The sequence below is a fragment of the Pan paniscus genome, chromosome 20, assembly GCF_029289425.2.
Source record: "Pan paniscus chromosome 20, NHGRI_mPanPan1-v2.0_pri, whole genome shotgun sequence".
NCBI lineage: Eukaryota > Metazoa > Chordata > Mammalia > Primates > Hominidae > Pan > Pan paniscus.
Genome location: NC_073269.2, coordinates 61,592,526 through 61,611,321, shown reverse-complemented (window position 1 = coordinate 61,611,321; position 18,796 = coordinate 61,592,526). Strand labels below are relative to the sequence as shown.

General features: G+C 56.6%; 3 protein-coding genes across 8 annotated transcripts in view; 2 read left to right on the top strand and 1 right to left on the bottom strand.

Moving 5' to 3' along the window:
- Positions 1-18,796, bottom strand: part of ZNF628 (zinc finger protein 628) — a 78,319-nt gene that overhangs the window by 13,313 nt on the left and 46,210 nt on the right. The window lies entirely within an intron of this gene.
- C20H19orf85 (chromosome 20 C19orf85 homolog) lies at positions 6,108-7,858 on the top strand. Its single transcript, XM_055104216.3, has 2 exons — positions 6,108-6,477; positions 6,892-7,858. Exons 1-2 carry the CDS (start codon positions 6,305-6,307, stop codon positions 7,385-7,387), a joined length of 669 nt encoding a protein of 222 aa, XP_054960191.1. The 5' UTR covers positions 6,108-6,304; the 3' UTR covers positions 7,388-7,858.
- On the top strand, positions 9,109-18,764 carry ISOC2 (isochorismatase domain containing 2). 6 transcript variants are annotated; one of them, XM_003807096.5, is made up of 6 exons: positions 9,109-9,347; positions 14,949-15,089; positions 15,900-16,109; positions 16,415-16,485; positions 16,639-16,756; positions 18,361-18,764. In XM_003807096.5, exons 2-6 carry the CDS (start codon positions 14,952-14,954, stop codon positions 18,439-18,441), a joined length of 618 nt encoding a protein of 205 aa, XP_003807144.1. In that variant the 5' UTR covers positions 9,109-9,347; positions 14,949-14,951; the 3' UTR covers positions 18,442-18,764. The 6 variants fall into 6 exon arrangements, with proteins under 6 accessions (XP_003807144.1, XP_063455761.1, XP_063455762.1 ...); XM_055104214.2 differs by having other exon boundaries at positions 9,171-9,347; positions 14,661-15,089; XM_063599690.1 differs by having other exon boundaries at positions 9,171-9,347; positions 14,613-15,089.

Genomic DNA, 18,796 nt, shown 5'->3' with positions numbered 1-18,796 from the left:
CGGGCGCGGTGGCTCACGCCTGTAATCCCAGCACTTTGGGAGGCCGAGGCGGGCGGATCACGAGGTCAGGAGATCGAGACCATCCTGGCTAACACGGTGAAGCCCCGTCTCTACTAAAAATACAAAAAATTAGCCGGGCGTGGTGGCGGGCACCTGTAGTCCCAGCTACTCAGGAGGCTGAGGCAGGAGAATGACGTGAACCCGGGAGGCGGAGCTTGCGGTGAGCCGAGATCGCGCCACTGCACTCCAGCCTGGGCGACAGAGTGAGACTCCGTCTCAAAAAAAAAAAAAAGAAGCACGGAAATGGATGCTGCTATGTAAACTTGGGAGCGGACCCCAACCTCAGATGAGACCACAGCCCTGGGTCACTCGAGGATTGCAGCGATCCTGACCAGAGGACCAAGATACACCACGGCGCTGGACTCCTGGCCACGGAACTGTGAGATAATGAATGTACGTTGTTTAAAGCCATTGCATCAGTGGCTATTTCTTACACAGCGTAGAGAGCGAATACACTCATTATATATACGAGTCTGCTGGGACCCCCATAGCAAAGTCCCACACTGAGTGGCCCCAACAACAGAAGCTTATTTTCTCTCGGTTCTGGATACAGAAGTCCGCGGTCAAGGTGTCGGGAGGGTTGCTTTCCCCCGAGGCCTCTCCCCTTGGCTTGCAGACGCTTGTCTTCCTTGTGGGGCCTCCATGGTGGCCCCTCTGTGTGTGTCTGTGTCCTAATGTCTTCTATAAGGACACCAGTCAGATTGCATTAGGGCCCACCCTAATGGCCTTGTTTAACTTAATTGCCTCCCCTCCCCTCCCCTCTCCTCTCCTCTCCTTTCCTCTCCTCTCTTTTCTTTTCTTTCTTTTTTTTTTTTTTTTTTTTGGGACGGAGTCTCGCTCTGTCACCCAGGCTGGAGTGCAGTGGCCCGATCTCGGCTCACTGCAAGCTCCGCCTCCCGGGTTCACGCCATTCTCCTGCCTCAGCCTCCCAAGTAGCTGGGACTACAGGCGCGTGCCACCACGCCCGGCTAATTTTTTGTATTTTTAGTAGAGACGGGGTTTCACCGTGTTAGCCAGGATGGTCTCGATCTCCTGACCTCGTGATCCGCCCGCCTCGGCCTCCCAAAGTGCTGGGATTACAGGCTGAGCCACCGCGTCCGGCCCCTTTTCTTTTCTTTCATCGAGACGGAGTTTCACTTTTGTTGCTCAGGCTGGAGTGCAATGGTGTGATCTCGGCTCACTGAAACCTCCATCTCCCAGGTTCAAGTGATTCTCCTGCCTCAGCTTCCGGAGAAGCTGGGATTACAGGCATGAACCACCACATCCGGCTAATTTTGTATTTTTAGTAGAGACGGGGTTTCTCCATGTTGGTCAGGCTGGTCTCGAACTCCCGACCTCAGATGATCCACCTGCCTCGGCCTCCCAAAGTGCTGGGATTACAGGCGTGAGCCACTGAGACTCAGATTAATTGCCTCTTTAAAGACTTTCTCCTAATACTGTCTCACTCTGGAGCATGGGGGTTACAACTTCAACATCTGAATCTGGGGGGACACATGCAGCCAAGGCCTGCCTTCTCTCAGAAGAAGAGTTGTGAACCAAATACGACAGGGTTGGCCCCTCTGCGTCTGGGTTGGGAACACCAGGGTGATACACTGTGACTCTGCCATCTGTACATTTTTATAATAAATTTTAAGGGGGCCGGGGGCGGTGGCTCATGCCTGTAATCCCAGCACTTTGGGATGCCAAGGCAGGCAGATCACCTGAGGTCAGGAGTTCGAGACCAGCCTGGCCAACATGGTGAAACCCCGTCTCTACTAAAAATTCAAAAGTTAGCTGGGCGTGGTGGTGCACACCCGTAATTCCAGCTACTTGGGAGGCTGAGGCAGGAGACTCTCTTGAACCCAGGAGGCAGAAGTTGCAGTGAGCCAGGATTGCACCACTGCACTCCAGCCTGGGCGACAGAGAGAGACTCTGTCTCAAAAAAAAAAAAAAAAAAGACTAGGCATGCAGTGGCTCACGCCTGTAATCCCAGCACTTTGGGAGGCCGAGGCGGGTGGATCAAGAGGTCAGGAGATTGAGACCATCCTGGCTAACACGGTGAAACCCCATCTCTACTAAAAATACAAAAAATTAGCCGGGCGTGGTGGCGGGCACCTGTAGTCCCAGCTACTTGGGAGGCTGAGGCAGGAGAATGGCATGAACCTGGGAGGCGGAGCTTGCAGTGAGCCGAGATCGCACCACTGCACTCCGGCCTGGGTGACAGAGCAAAACTCCATCTCAGAAAAAAAAAAAAATTAAGGGAAACAAGGTCCCACAATGACTGGATGAGAGGAAGCAGATAGCAGATGAGCAGGTGGGGACAGGGAAGGACACACCCTGGGTTGTCCCTGGCTTCCTGGCCTGGCCCTGACACCCCCATCCAGATTGTAGGGGGATTGGAGGGTGGGGTCTCCACATTCCAGCTGTAGCAAGGCCTGCAAAGAAGGTTGGGTTAGACCCTGCCCCAAACCCTCTATGGTTCTCCATCATGCTTACCCTCATAGCCCAACCCTTGCCTGGCTCACAAAGCCCGGCAGGTCTGCTCCCCGCGCCCCCTCGGCTTCTCTGACTTCACCTCCTCCATTGCTCAGTAAAGCAAGGTGCTCAATAAATGTTTGTTGAATGACTAAATCCACCCCCAACACACACAGAATTTCAAGGGCTGGGATAGGGGAGAGGAGGCTGGGGAAGACCTTCCAGCACCTGGAAGTGCAGGTCCTCAACAAAGACCCCATGAAGCCAGCTCCCTGCTGTGGTTGATTGTTCTCAATGACAGGAGACAGGAGAGGGCTCCAAGTTCTCGGGCGCACCCCTTGAGCCGGGCCACCCAGCACCGGCCCGGTGGGTGCCCCCTGGTGGACAGTCCCGAGGCCGCAGCCTGCAGGCGGCCGCCCTGTGCATTCCTGGCCGGCCTGAGTGGGACAGAGCTGGCCGGCGGATGTTGCTCTTGGCCCCTGGACTGTGGAATGCAAATTTTGAAATAAGAGCTACCAGATGTGAATACACACGATAAAGTGTGTATCAAGGTAGCAAAGGTCATACCCCAGCCACGTGGCGGCGGCCCCTTCCCGGCCCTCAGAGCCAATCCTTCCCTTCCCATCCTCCAGAGACCCAGGGGTCTGCTCCCTTCGGCCTCTTGCCAAGGGACCCTGGACCCTTCCCTCTGTGTCTGAGACCTGGAGCGGAACAGGACAGGAAAACCTTCACCTTCAGGCCACCCCCAATACCACAGGTGTGAACCAGACTCACGGACATCTTGAGGCAGGAGAATAGCAGAGGAATTCGGGGGGCGAAGGGGACCGTTGGACATAGGTTAGCTTAAGCAGAAGCAAAACGTGCCAGATGGCAGAAGCAGGACATGCGAAATAAGGGAGGAAGCAGTGAGTTGGAACATGCAGGATAAGGAAAATAAGCCAGAAGGACTTGCAGTAGCAGTTTGGCCACGAAAAATAAAGCTGAAGATGAGCAATTTGGTCAAAAGAGATAAAGTAAGATTAGGCAAGGATGAGCAACTAACTTACAAGAGATAAAGTGAGGTTAAGCAAGTGATGAAAAACATATAAAAGACCATGAAATGTACGGCCAGGCGCGGTGGCTCACGCCTGTAATCCCGGCACTTTGGGAGGCCAAGGCGGGCGGATCATTTGAGGTCAGGAGTTCGAGACCAGCCTGGCCAACATGGTGAAACCCCATCTCTACTAAAAACACACAAAAGTTCGCTGGGCATGGTGGTACACGCCTGTGATCCCAGCTACTCTAGAGGTAGAAGCAGGAGAATCACTTGAACCCGGGAGACGGAGGTTGTAGTGAGCTGAGATCGCACCACTGCACTCCAGCCTGGGCGACAGAGCAAGACTCCATCTCAAAAATAAAAAATAAATTTAAAAAGAGTCCTTAAAAAAAAAAAGGCCATGAAATGTAACAAACTGGGGCTGATCTCATCTCGGAGAGCTCAGTCCGCTCTCCCCTCTGAGAGTGGAATACTGTGCTTCATAAACGTTTGCTCCTTTCCTTTGCTGTCTGTGCGCGTCTCATCCAATTCTTTGTTTTGGACACCAGGAGACTGGAACTGCACAGTACCATCCAGTAACAATCACACACGTGCACACACACACACACACACACACACACACACACACACACCATGCCCTGGGGAAGACAGAGAGACAGAAACAGAAAAGCTGAGAGACAGGCAGTGAAGAGCATTCAGAGTCTAAAACATAAACACTGAGAGAAACTCCAGAGACGGTGAAAGAGACAGAGACAGGGAGAGGAACCGGAACACAAATGGGAGAGATGAAGTCAGAGAGACAATACAGAGGAGAGAGGCTGGGCACAGTGGCTCTCGCCTGTGACCCCAGCACTTTGGGAGGTCAAGGCAGGAGAATCACTTGAACCCAGAAGTTTGAGACCAGCCTGGGCAACATAGTGAGACCCCATCTCTACAAAAGAAAAAAATTAGCCAAGCATGGTGGCAGGTGCCTGTAGTCCTAGCTTCTCAGGAGGCTGAGGTGGAAGGACCCCTTGAGCCCAAGAGGTCAAGGCTGCAGTGAGCCAGGATCACAACACTGCAGTGCATCCTGGGTGGCGGAACCAGACTCTGTCTCTAAAAATAGATATATACATACATACACACATACATAGATGATAGATCCATAGATAGGCAGGTGATACATAGATGATAGTTGAGAGAATTGTGGATAACCCAGGGATGGACAGAAAGCCAGGAGGAGCAGAAGAGGAACGAGCAAGGGTGGGCGAGATGGAGAGATAGCAATGGGGCTAGTGTGAGTCACAGACAGCTGGCAGGCAGAGGGACCAAGGGGCAGAGTACAAGGGGCTGTCTAGGAGGCTGGAGACCCTTGGAGACACCCGAGAGAAACATGGGAGGCCAATGATGTCCCCAACACAGACACCGGCCACACCAGGCCCAGCAGCCCCACCTGTGCAGTGGTTCAGCACAGTGGTAGTGTTGAGCATGGCAGGGGTAGCAGTCAACGTGTACATGCCATGGCTGGTGAGGGCACTGGGTGTCTGTCTGTCCTACTGCAGCTGGTCTCACCATGTCCTGCTGACAGGAAACTGGACCTCTGGCAACATCACTGGCTGCACTCAGCCCCAGCTCCCAATATGCCCCCACCTGCCTGCTGGCCCCCACCCTAGACCTGGTAGGACCTCAACTGCTGACCTTGCCCATAGTACTGCTGGCCAGTGAGCGGGCCTGGGAAGCAAACTCGTGATGTCAGGTTTAAATCCCTGCTTCAGGCAGGAGAATCAGCGCGTGCGGTTCTAGGTACTGAGCCGTGGTCATTTGTTACACCAATTTCGGGAAACATCCTGGCTTCCCAGAGCAGACCCCCGAGGGTGGGGGTCCAAGCAGAGACTGAGGCTGTCACACCCGGTGCTCCCCTACCCAACCTGAGACCCAGTGTCCCCGCTCCGGCCAACACCCTTCCAGAAACAAGGGGACCCGGCCCATCCTCTGCCTCCCACAGACACCAGGGGTCCCAGTGCCTCCATAAAACACCCTGGGGGAGACTGCGCCCTGTTCTCCCGTCCCCTCCCGTCCTGCCACACCCTTCCCCTCTCCTCCCTCACTCTGCTGCTCAGGATTCTATGAGCCCCAGGATTTCGGGGGTGACCCTCCAGGAGCCAACCCCTCCTGCTGGCTGGAGACCTCGGCCCGCACCAGCCCCTTTGGGAGCCTCGGTTTCCCCTCCTAAGGTGCCGGGCTGAGCAGAGGGAGGGAGGCACAGGTGTGTCTGAGGGTGGGTGGGCAGGTGCAGCCCAGCTCCCCTCCCTCCCAGCCCCCTCCCCACGGCTCCAATTAAGGGTCCTCCACGCTCAATCGCTGCATTTGACTTACTGGCGGCCTCGCCTCCCGAACGAGGCCTTTGTTCCCTTAATTGGCCATCTCCAGGCACCATTCTCTGTCCCCCCGCCGACGCACGCGGGTTCCATATCCCAGGTCCAACTATGCGCTAATTGGGCACTTAGAAGGTCCCAGAAAGCCCCCTCCCCTCCCTGTTCCCTGCCTTCCTATATTAGCCCCCACCTGCCGCTCCCTCAGACTTCAGGTCGGGCTCCTGGGAGGTGGGGACAGGGTTAGGGCACAGTGGGGAGGCCTTGGCCCAATTCCCAGCCCTGCCTCCTCCCCAGCCCGGGGTGCCTGGGCCTCCAGAGTCCCCTGCCCCTCCCTGCTCACAGATTTGGGGGGTGCTTTGGTCAGCAATATTGTGGGGAGTTACTCCAGACCACCCTGGCCATGCACCCCGGGGTCCCCGAAGGCCCTGGGGTCTCCGAGCCCGGCCCCCGGGAGCTGTGTGCCTTTGTGAGCGGGGCGGCCGCCCACATGCTGCGGGCCCTGCAGCCCCGGCGCACCCGGCCCCCCAAGAGGCGGCCCAACCACAGAAGGTTTCTGCACAACCAGATCTGCAGGTGAGGGGGCTGGTGGGGAAGGTGGGCACGGGACGGGGAAGAGGGGAAGGAGCAACCAGCACCCTTGGCTTGGGGAGACCAGGTACAGACAGAGAGGAGCAGCCCCCAGGGCTGGATGCCAGCAACAGTCAACGTGCATTTATTGAGTGCCTACTGTGTGCCAGGCCAGTTAGCAAAGCAGATAAAGTTCCTTGCTGTCGTGAAGGTTGTGTTTTCATGGGGGTGGCGGACGGTCAGGAATCACCAAAATAAATAACTAGCATGGTGTGATGCAACCACATAGGTGACCCTTGCAAATATGCTGGCCGGGGGTGGTGGCTCAAGCCTGCAATCCCAGCACCTTGAAAGGCCGAGGCAGGAGGATCGCTTGAGTTCAGGCGTTAGAGACCAGCCTGCTCACATCTGTCTTTACAGGCAGTTCACCAAGATTGAGGCCGCCACCCAGCGCCTGGCCCTCTCCATCCTGTCCCAGGAGGCACCTCCCCAGAGACCCTCGCTCCAAAAGCCACCCCCGCCGCCTCCATCCCCCTTCCTGGGAGTGGCCTGTGCTGTGGCCCCCACTGAGGCTCCCCATGCCAGCGCCAGCCTGAGTCTCGCTGCCCTGGACACCTCTACCCTCGACCTCTTTGACAACATTGCGCTCACCCCAGAGTGTGCCTCAATGCCATGGGACCCCTCCTCTGGTCCTGATGCTCCCCTGCCAGCGCCGGGTCTGTCCCATCGCGACCTGGGCCAGCTGGACCTGAGGCAGGTCCCACATTTCTGCGGCCCCCTGCCCCTTCCCCAGCATGCCCTGGGGGAAGAGGCTGATCTCGTGGCTCCCGACTGGGGTTGGGTGGACTGCTGGGAGGTGCCTCGTGCCTGGGATTCTCAGGGGATCCCCGAGGGTTGGGGGACCAGCTCCCCATGAGGCCAATCACAACCCAGCCCAGAACCCAGGACAAGCCAGGGGCCCCTCCACGACGGCTCTACAGCCCTCTCCAGGAGCCCCCAACCTGTCCGCTCCCTTCCTGGCAGCCCCTGGGAAAATAAACCAACCCAGACCCCCACTTCAGACCACTGCCTCAGGGGTCTCCTCCTGGGCCCAGGGGCCCCACCTCCACCTCTTCTTGCTTTCCTGCCTTCCCCCTTCCTTCTGCCTAGCCCCAGCTCGGCATCCACCCCTCACTCTCACCCAGGCTCACCTCTGCCTAATGTCTGCTCTCCTGTCATTTATTCCCAAAGATGTATCGAGCGCCTACTATGGGCCAGGCCCAGGTCTAGGACTTGAGGATTCAGCTGTGAACGAGGCAGACGGGACCCCTGCCTCAGGGAGCTCCCTGTTCTGTGTGCATGTGTGTGTTTTGGCGGGGAACAGACAATAAAAGAGTATATCCATGCATTTTTCAAAAAGCAAGATTCATTTCCAATTCAGATTGGAGTTAGTGCTGAAAAGAAAATAAAACACAAGGCCGGGTGCGGCGGCTCACACCTGTAATCGCGGCACTCTGGGAGGCCAAGGCAGGCGGATCACTTGAGCCCAGGAGTTCAAGACCAGCCTGGGCAAGAGTGAGACCTCCATCTTTACAAAAAAATTAAAAAATTAGTCAGGTGTGGTGGCGCATACCTGTGGTCCCAGCTACTCAGGAGGCTGAGGTGGGAGGATCGCTTGAGCCCGGGAGGTTGAGGCTGCAGCAAGCTGTGATCGTACCATGGTACTCCAGCCTGGGTGATAGAGCAATTTTTTTCTTTTTTTTTTTGATGTTTCAAAAAAATTAAAAACAGCGACCTGATGGAAGGGCTACCTGACACCAGGTGGTCAGGAAAGGTTTTGAAAGCCTGGAAGGTTGGGCCATGGGGAGTCCTAAGATTCCAGGCTGAGGCAGCACACGTGCAAAGGCCCTGCGGTGGGACATTGAGGGAACAGCAAGAGGGGACCCCTGTGGCTGGAGCGGAGTGAGCAGGGGGAGTGGTGAGAGGCGAGGTCTGCACGGACCAGGAAGGCCGACCGTGAATTGGGAGGAGTTTGGATTTATTCCAAGACAGATAGGAAATTCTCTCTTTCTCTCAACCTCCATTTCCAAGCACAGAGTCTAAATTATTCTAAACACCACCCGAGGAGGCAGGTGCTGTAGAGATGGGGAAACTGAGGCACCACAGAGCGCAAAGGACAGGGGGGTGTCAAATTCCTCACTTGATCGCTCCCTCAGCCAGCCCCTTCCTGGAAAGTGCTTGGGTATCTTTGTAAGCCTCCGTTTCTTGAGAGAGGGCCAGGGTTCGAACCGCAGACATGCCTCTACTCTAGGTAAGACGCCTCTCTCTCTCCCGGCCTCGGCGGTCTGCTCTGTGCAATGGGGCCGGCCGAGACGCCCTCTCTCCAGCCAGAGTCTGAGCCTTCGGAGACCACCGCGCGACTCCGCCCCGTCGGCCGCCACTCACGCCCTCTACGGCTCTCCATTGGCAGAACGACCTGCTGCCCCGCCCCCACGGTGCCTTTGCGAGCTAATCATTTTCTTGAGACTGACAGCCTTGCCGGCACCGCCCCCCCCTGGGGCGGGAGCAAAGCAGCGGCATATGCGGATTGGTTGAGAGGCAGGGGGCGGGGTGAGTTGGTGAGCGCCGATTGCGGGCAGAGGCAGCGGCACATGCGGATTGGCCGGAGAGAGGGGCGAGGCAGAGCATGTTGAGTGTCGATTGGACGGCTGGGCCCAAGTGGGCGGAAAACGGACGGTGCAGGGGGTGGGCCACGTGTCCAGCCCTAACGAAACGGTAACCAGCCCTGGGAAGCCCGCAAGAGGCCTCAGCGGTGGCCGTCCGAGCGCCGAGAGGTGAGGGTGCCCCCGCCTCACCTGCAGAGGGGCCGTTCCGGGCTCGAACCCGGCACCTTCCGGGTAAGTCCTCTCTCGCTGCTGGCGCTATTTGGAGACCGACCTTACCGCCTAGCAGATGGGGAAACTGAGGCTCTGCCTGGGCGTCCCGGGCCAAGGTCACAGGACCAGAAGGAGGACTCCACCTGGCCCCGCCAGAATTGGCTGGCCAGAGATTGGAAGCGTCCCCGGGTCGCGCCTGCCGCCTCTGTAACAGCGCTGGGGGGTGGGCAGGTTTAATCCCCATTTCTCCGACGAGAAAACTGAGGCTAAGACAAAGAGAAACTTGCCCAAGGTCACACAGCCGGGAAGTCCGGGCTCCGAGGCCGGGTTTCCGAGACCGGGTGGGGAAATCAACGGCCCTACCCCGCCCCCTGTTGCCGCCCACCTCCAGCCACGCCCCCTTTGGCCTTGGGTACCCTCCACCCAGGCTGAATCGCTCCTCGTTCCGCAGGACACGCCCAACCCTCTCCAGCCCAGACCTCCCCTTCACATCTCTCTCTCTCACACACCCACCCTTACCCCAATTTTTCATCTCCCAAAAACCAGTTCCCCTCCCCGGGATCCCCTATGAATCTTCAGATCATGCCCCTCGCTCGACCAGAAACTGGGGGCCTTTCTCCCCGACTTTCCCCACCGTCCCAGCTGCCCCTTCCTGACTGTCCCCTGTCCCACTGGGCCCCAGCGCCGACCTCCTGCTCTCTGGCCTTTGCCTCCAGTTCAACCGCACGGCGGGGGCCTGAAGCCATCTTTGTATTTTGCATTTTGAACACTTTTTCTGGAATAATACCACATACGCAGAAAATCGAACGGTTTGCAAATACACAGCTTAAATAAATATTTATAAAGGGAGCACCCTGGTGTAAACAAGTATCCAAAGAAAAAAGTCAAACATGCGCCACATCCCAGGATCTCCCGCCGTCGTCGTTTCCATCACTGTGGTCCAAGGGCAGTCACTGTCCTGGCTTCTGACGCCATAGGTCAGTTTTGCCGGGTTTTGGCTTTATGTCAACCCTTTATTGTATATAGTATTGACTAGACAACTTGTTGCACATTGTCCAGAATTCAGAAGAAACAGAATAGGACCCAGTGAAAAGGCTCCTACACACTTCCCCGGTGCCTGGTTCACCCGCCTGAGTCTCCCGTTTCTTGCTTGTTTGCCAGAGATAGCAGATATAGATATAGGCAACACAGACACATTTTCCTCTCCCTTTTTTCTTTGGCACAAAAAGGAGCATTCCATACACACTGTTCTGCTTCTTTTTCACTTCTCTCAAACATGTTTTCGTATTGTTACTTAAAGAGCTTCCTCGTAATTTTTTCTGGCTGCGAGAAATAACAGAGTATAGTGATGGCATGACTTACGTAACCAGTACCCTCATTGTGGACATTGATACTTACTTCTGCTCCTTTGCCCTGGGGAAGAGTCCTGTAATGAATAATCCTGTGTCGTTTCACATGAATGTCTGTAGGATAAATGCTTAGGAGCAGCTTTTGAGGTCAGAGGGTTTGTGTATCCATCATTTTGAGAAATGCAGCTGCTCGGCTGTCCCTAGGAGTTGTTGTGACCCACACTCCTACCAGGCCAGAGGGGAGTTCCTGGGTGCTCCACATGCCTGTCCTAGGCTTTTGGACATGCTGGCCCCCAGATCTGCCCCTCCATGGCTCCTCACTGCCCTCAGCAGAGAGACTCCAGGGCCCTTGTGACCCATCTGTCAGCTCTCCAGCTCCTGGTTCCCTCAGAACCATCCCGTGGGGCCCGGGTGTCCCAGGTCCCGCCTCCTGCACAGGGGAGGAAGAGTTAGCACATGAGTGGGCGTGAGAGGGTCACTCCATGGGGAGGAAACCGCAAGGGCTGTTTGAGAGGAGGGAGTGGCTGGGCTGAGGCTGGAGGGTCTTCAGAGCAGTGCGGGGCGGGGGGGAAAGGGGCGTCTGCATCTTAGTCCTGAGGACAGAGAGAATCCACGGGGGTCAGGGGACAGTTTGAGACAGGGGAGTAATAGTCAGCTTTGTGTTTTGTGAAAAGATCATTTTTGTGTCTTCAGTTTCTCTAGGAGAACACTGCAGCCCCTGCCAAGCTGTATCTGACTCCCTCCAAATCCCACTTATCACAGTTGTAATTATGGGATTAATTCACTGTGGTTTTGTTTCAGAGGGAGTTTCCATTCAATTTTATTTAATGAGATAAAATTTGCACAACATAAAATTGACCATTTTAACCATTTATTCGTTTTTAAACTTGAGATATGGCGCACATAGAAAACATTTGCTATGGTAGATGGATTATGTTCAAAGAATAATAGGCCAGGCGCGGTGGCTCACGCTTGTAATCCCAGCATGTTGCAAGGCTGAGGGGGGAGGTTCACTTGAACCCAGGAGTTCGAGACCAGCCTGGGCAACATAGGAAGACCCTGTCTCTAAAAATATAAAAATACAAAAATTAGCCAGGTGTGGTGGCATACACCTGGAGCTCTAGCTACTTGGGAGGCTGAGGTGGGATGATCACTTGAGCCCAGGAGGTTAAGGATGCAGTGAGCTATGATTGCGCCACTGTACTCCAACCTGGGTGACACTATGAGACCCTGTCTTAAAAAGAAAAAATAGTACAGGGAGGCCAAGGCAGGAGGGTTGCTTGAGGCCAGGACGAGAGAGAGAAAGAAAGACAAGGAACAACAGTGTCCTCACTACCCAGCTTTGAAAATAGCAGCTCAAGGCCAGGTGCGGTGGCTCATACCTGTAATCACCAGCACTTTGGGAGGCTGAGGCGGGTGGATCACGAGGTCAGGAGTTCAAGACCAGCCTGGCCAACATGGTGAAACCCCATCTCTACTAAAAATACAAAAATTAGCCAGGCGTGGTGGCACAAGCCTGTAATCCCAGCTACTTGGGAGACTGAGGCAGGAGAATCCTTGAACCTGGGAGGCAGAGCTTGCAGTGAGCCAAGATCACGCCACTACACTCCAGCCTGGGTGACAGAGCAAGACTCCATCTCAAAAAAAAAAAAAAAAAAAAAAAAAGAAAAGAAAATAGCAGCTTCTTGTTGAGTGCCCTGCCTCCCTCAGCTTCCCAGAACACCTTCTGTCTTGCCTCCATTGAGCCTCCAGGGTCTCCCATTTCCCTGGTGAATTAATGAATAAATGAGTTAAGTACAAACAAATTGTACACACAGACGGGGAGAGAGCTGCAGACAAAAGCCCAGCCCAAACCCTCACTTGTGCAGCAAACTCGGAGACCCAAAAGCTACGTCCCAGGGACGTAGGCCAAGACGTGCTGATTCAGGGCCCCTGCGGTGTAGACGCTCTGACAGCATAGACGCACTGACCGAGTGGAAGTCAGGTGTGCCCTGTATGGCTGCAGGACTTAGGGCAGGTTAACGGGCCCTCTGGGTCGAGGTTTCCTCCCCTGCAAAAGAATTGCTGGCCAGGTGGCTTCACCAGCCTGTCCTTTTTTTCTTTCTTTTCTTTTCTTTCTTTTCTTTTTTTTTTTTTTTACTTGTGGTAAAATGCACTTAACATAAAACTTACCCTTTCAGCCATTTGAAAATGCAGTGGAGCGGCATTCATAGTCATGCTGTTCTGCAGCCGTCACCACCAAGTCCCAGAGCATTTTCACCATCCCAAACTGAAAACTACACCCCCCAGCAGTCAACCTGAATTCCTCCCGGCCACAGCCCCTGGCAGCCAACCATCTGCTTTCTTTCTCTTTTTTTTTTTTTTGAGATGGAGTTTTGCTCTTATTGTCCAGGCTGGACTGGCAGTGGTGCTATCTCTGCTCACTGCAACCTCCGCCTCCCAGGTTCAAGTGATTCTCCTGCCTCAGCCTCCCAAGTAGCTGGGACAACAGGTGCGTGCCACCGTGCCTGGCTGATTTTTTGTATTTTTAGTAGATACGGGGTTTCACCATGTTGGCCAGGCTGGTCTCAAACCCCTGGCCTCAGATGATCCGCCCGCCTCGGCCTCCCAAAGTCCTGGGATTACAGGCGTGTGCCACCAAGCCCAGTCTCTTTTTTTTTTTGAGACAGAGTCTTGCTCAGTCACCCAGGCTGGAGTGCAGTGGTGTGATCTCGGCTCACTACAACCTCTGCCTCCTGGGTTTCAAGCGATTCTCCTGCCTCAGCCTCCCAAGCAGCTGAGTTACAGGCACCCGCCACTGCCTGGCTAATTTTTGTATTTTTAGTAGAGACAGGGTTTCGCCATGTTAGCCAGGCTGGTCTTGAACTGACCTCAGGTGATCCGCCCACCTCAGCCTCCCAAAGTGCTGGGATTATAGGCGTGAGCCACTGCACCCGGCCCCATCTGCTTTCTGTCTGTGGATTTGCCTGTTCTGGGCATTTCAGGAAAACGGGATCGCACACTCCGTGGCCTTTGTGTTGAGGTCTATCCAGGTTGTGGCCTGTGCAGGGTCCCCCTTCTTTCCTATGACTGAAGAATATGGCCTCAGTTTCCTCTTGGAGCGGGGTGAGGATCAGGGTGGACCCTTCATTCAGGAGGCCCTGGGGAGTGGGCTGGCCCAACACAGGAGGACGCCCAGCAGAGCCTCCGTTTTGGGGCTGATGGTAACCAGGGCTGACAGTAACTGGGGCTGATGTAACCGGGATCTGATAGTAACCGGGGCTGACGGTAACCGGGACTGATGTAACCGGGATCTGATAGTAACCGGGGCTGACGGTAACTGGGACTGATGTAACCGGGATCTGACAGTAACTGGGGCTGACAGCAACCAGGACTGATGTAACCAGGATCTGATGGTAACCAGGATCTGATAGTAACGAGGGCTGGTGGTAACTGAGATCTGATGGTAACTGGGGTTGATGGTAACCGGGGTTGATGGTAACCGGGGCTGATGGTAACCAGGATCTGATGGTAACCAGGACTGATGGTAACTGGGGCTGTTGGTAACCCGGATCTATTGGTAACCAGGATCTGATAGTAACTGGGGCTGATGGTAACCAGGACTGATGGTAACTGGGATCTGATAGTAACCGGGGTGGATGGTAACCGGGGCGGATGGTGACCAGGGTGGATGGTGACTGGGGTGGATGGTAACTGGGGTGGATGGTAACTGGGGCTGATGGTAACCGGGGCAGATGGTAACTGAGGCTGATGGTAACCAGGGCTGATGGTAACCGGGACTGATAGTAACCAGGGTGGATGGTAACCGGGGTGGATGGTAACCGGGACTGATAGTAACCAGGGTGGATGGTAACCGGGGTGGATGGTAACTGGGACTGATAGTAACTGGGGTGGATGGTAACCGGGACTGATAGTAACTGGGGTGGATGGTAACCAGGGCGGATGGTAACCGGGATCATGAAGCACTCCTTGACGTTGTGCACAGTCCTCAGCAAGGAGAACGCAGGGACCAGGAGAGGGACACCCGGAGCCACGTGTGGATGGGGCCCAGAAGGCTTCCCAAGGAAGTCACCTCCCTGCCGAATAGGACAGAAATAAGAAAGAAGCCCATTCCAGGCCCGGGGAACAGCAGACACAGAGACCTGGAGGTGGGAAGAAGGTTGGCAAGGTGCCCCGGGCCCTGCCAGGCTCTGAGTGTGAGGACCTGGACGCCAGCTGGAGACACTGAGAGGAGCCCTCGGGCCTGACCCACCGTCCCTCTGCCCACCCCCAGAAAATGGCGGCTGCCAGGCCCAGCCTGGGCCGAGTCCTCCCAGGATCCTCTATCCTGTTCCTGTGTGACATGCAGGAGAAGTTCCGCCACAACATCGCCTACTTCCCACAGATCGTCTCAGTGGCTGCCCGCATGCTCAAGGTATGACCTCAGCCCCCTACCCTCAGACCCAGGATCCAGGCTCAGCCCTCCACCCTCAGACCCAGGATACAGGCTCAGCCCTCCACCCTCAGACCCAGGATCCAGGCTCAGCCCTCCACCCTCAGACCCAGGATCCAGGCTCAGCCCTCCACCCTCAGACCCAGGATACAGGCTCAGCCCTCCACCCTCAGACCCAGGATCCAGGCTCAGCCCTCCACCCTCAGACCCAGGATCCAGGCTCAGCCCTCCACCCTCAGACCCAGGATCCAGGCTCAGCCCTCCACCCTCAGACCCAGGATCCAGGCTCAGTCCTCCACCCTCAGATCCAGGATCCAGGCTCAGCCCTCCACCCTCAGACCCAGGCGTCCAGGCCCAACTCCTCTTCCTTCAGACCCAGGGATCCAGGCCCACTTCCTCTTCCCTCAGACCCAGGAGTCCAGGCCCAGCTCCTCCTCCCTCAGACTCAGGAGTCCAGGCATAGCCCCTCGTCCCTCACACCCAGGAGTCCAGACCCCCAGCCCCTCGTCCCTCACACCCAGGAGTCCAGACCCCCAGCCCCTCGTCCCTCACACCCAGGAGTCCAGACCCCCAGCCCCTCTTTCCTCAGACCCAGAAGTCCAGGCCCAGCCCCTCTCCCTCAGACCCAGAAATCCAGGCCCAGCTCCTCCTCGCTCAGACCCAGGAGTGGCCCAGCCCCTCCTCCCTCAGACGCAGGAGTCCAGGCCCAGCCCCTCCTCCCTCAGACGCAGGAGTCCAGGCCCAGCTCTTCTTCCCTCAGACCCTGACCTTTCTTCCCCGTCACTGGCACAGGTGGCCCAGCTGCTTGAGGTGCCAGTCATGCTGACGGAGCAGTACCCACAAGGCCTGGGCCCCACGGTGCCCGAGCTGGGGACTGAGGGCCTTCGGCCGCTGGCCAAGACCTGCTTCAGCATGGTGCCTGCCCTGCAGCAGGAGCTGGACAGTCGGCCCCAGCTGCGCTCTGTGCTGCTCTGTGGCATTGAGGCACAGGCCTGCATCTTGGTGAGATGCTGACTGACCCCAGGGGTCCCTCGTTCTAACCTGGGACCCCCATCCTAAATAGAACCTCCTTCCCTGACCAGAAACCTCCACTTCCCTGCAGGACCCCCATCCTGACCTGGGCCCTCTCTCCTCACCTGTGGGCCCCATCCTATCTTGGATCCCCTCCTGACCTGGGGGCCCCCTCCTCTGATCCGAGCCTCCCTCCTCCCCATTCTGGGCCCCTAATTCTGACTCACCATCCCCAATTCCTTACCCAGGACCCCCGTTCTTATCCGGGGTTGGCCCTGACCTCTCTCTACCCACAGAACACGACCCTGGACCTCCTAGACCGGGGGCTGCAGGTCCACGTGGTGGTGGACGCCTGCTCCTCACGCAGGTGAGAGGGCCCCTGCCTGGGTGGGTGCACGTGGGGGCCATCAGGGGCTCCCAGGAAGGGCCACAGGCGGCATTCCCACCAGGGTGCCTGCGTGTCTGGGTGTCCAGACTGCAGCGTCCACACCAACCTTCCCTCCCTCCCTCCCACTCACAGCCAGGTGGACCGGCTGGTGGCTCTGGCCCGCATGAGACAGAGTGGTGCCTTCCTCTCCACCAGCGAAGGGCTCATTCTGCAGCTTGTGGGCGATGCCGCCCACCCCCAGTTCAAGGAGGTAATGCCTGCCTGGCCGCCCCCACCTCCCCTGCATCTGTCAAAGGTCTTGTCTTTGGGCTCTGAGAATACATCTCGGCACCAGCAGGCTGCCGCCTCCAGGGGGAGCCAGGTTCTTGGAGGGGAGGCTGCTGGTCACTGTCACTGCCATAAATCCATGAAAGGAGCCCACAGATAGACCACAGGGGCCACAGAGAACAATAAAATGGGGGAGGCGATCCAGAGGGTCAGGGCACAGAGGAGGGGGTTTGTATTGGAGGGTCTGGGGGGCATCCTGGAGCAGGTGACTTTAGAATGAACTGAAGGAGGGAGTGACCAGGCGGACACTGGGGAAGAACAGGTCAGCAGAGACCCTCTAGATAGAAGCCCCTTGACCCGTCCACACCCATCTCCAACTCTCCATCTCCTCCACCTCTGCCCCTTCCGGCCCGGGTGCCCCTCCTCCAGTTTCTCAGACTCCACTGGCCACCCTGCTACCGGGGTCAGCCAGGTACTGGGCCCCCCTGCTTCAAGCTGTTGGCCCTCAGGATGCTGGAGAGGCCCCAGACCTTGACATTCCCAGGCCCTCCCAGGTCTGCTCCTTGCCTTCCTTCTAGTTCAGCTCTGTGGGACATTCACCGAGCACCCACTCTGTGCCAGCCACTGTGGTGAGCCCTGGAGTCTGCAGCAATCCATGTTCAGTGACACATTGTGACCCCCAGCTGGGGCAGGAGTTGCAGAGGGATGAGCAAGAGTGGCAGAGGTGGCCCTGAATTCTGAGCTGCCGGGGAAGGGGGCATCAGGCACTCACAGTGTTCCCAGGGGAGGGGGACTGAGCTTTCTTTGAGGAGCTGTAGCAGGCCAGGGTGAGCACCACGCGGGAGGAGCCAGCAGCCTGTCTTCCCGCAGGAGTCAGAGCCCAGAGGTTTGGGATTTCAGCCACGGGCAGCCATCAGGGTTTGATGCAGGGGAGCTGGCCATATCAGATCGGCAGTTTACAAAGTTCTTTCTGGCCCTGTGTGACCAGTGGATTAGGGAGTGTGGCATAGAGGGGAGGAGGGAGACCTGTCAGTAAGGAGGTTAATTTGGGCGCCCAGGCAAGCGGTGATGAGGCAGTGGGGATGCAGGCTTTTTTTGTTGTTGTTGTTGTTGTTTCTTTCTTTCTTTCTTTCTTTTATTTTCTGGAGATAAACTTGCTGGGACTTGCAGATGGATGAAATGCGGTTGGTTGCTCATGTCTATCTAAGAGGCAGTTAGATAGATGAGTCGAGTTCAGGGGCAAAGTCCAGGCTGGATTTGTGAGCCGAGGGCCCAGAAGAGGGATGGGAGAAATGAGGTTACTTAAGAAGAGGAAGGTGTAGACAGGAAGCCCCAGCACAGAGCTGTCCACCCTTAGTGGTCCAAGCCCGCAAAGCACACCAAGATGGCGGGCAGTGAGGAACTCAACCAGTCACGTGTAATGAAAGGGAGGCCCCAGGAAAAGTCTTGAGAAGAGGGAGTGTTGTCTTGGGCAGCAGCTAGCCAGAAGGTCCGAGAGATGAAGACGGAGAGGTGTCCCTCAGATTTGTCATCCATGGAGATCGGGACCCTAGACGCTTCCTGACCCATCGCCCCCTGCCCTTACAGATCCAGAAGCTCATCAAGGAGCCCGCCCCAGACAGCGGACTGCTGGGCCTCTTCCAAGGCCAGAACTCCCTCCTCCACTGAACTCCAACCCTGCCTTGAGGGAAGACCACCCTCCTGTCACCCGGACCTCAGTGGAAGCGCGTTCCCCCCATCCCTGGATCCCAAGAGTGGTGCGATCCACCAGGAGTGCCGCCCCCTTGTGGGGGGGGCAGGCTGCTGCCTTCCCATTGGACAGCTGCTCCCGGAAATGCAAATGAGACTCCTGGAAACTGGGTGGGAATTGGCTGAGCCGAGATGGAGGCGGGGCTCGGCCCCGGGCCACTTCACGGGGCGGGAAGGGGAGGGGAAGAAGAGTCTCAGACTGTGGGACACGGACTCGCAGAATAAACATATATGTGGCTGTGGACCAAACCATTCTTGGGTTGGGGGGGGATCC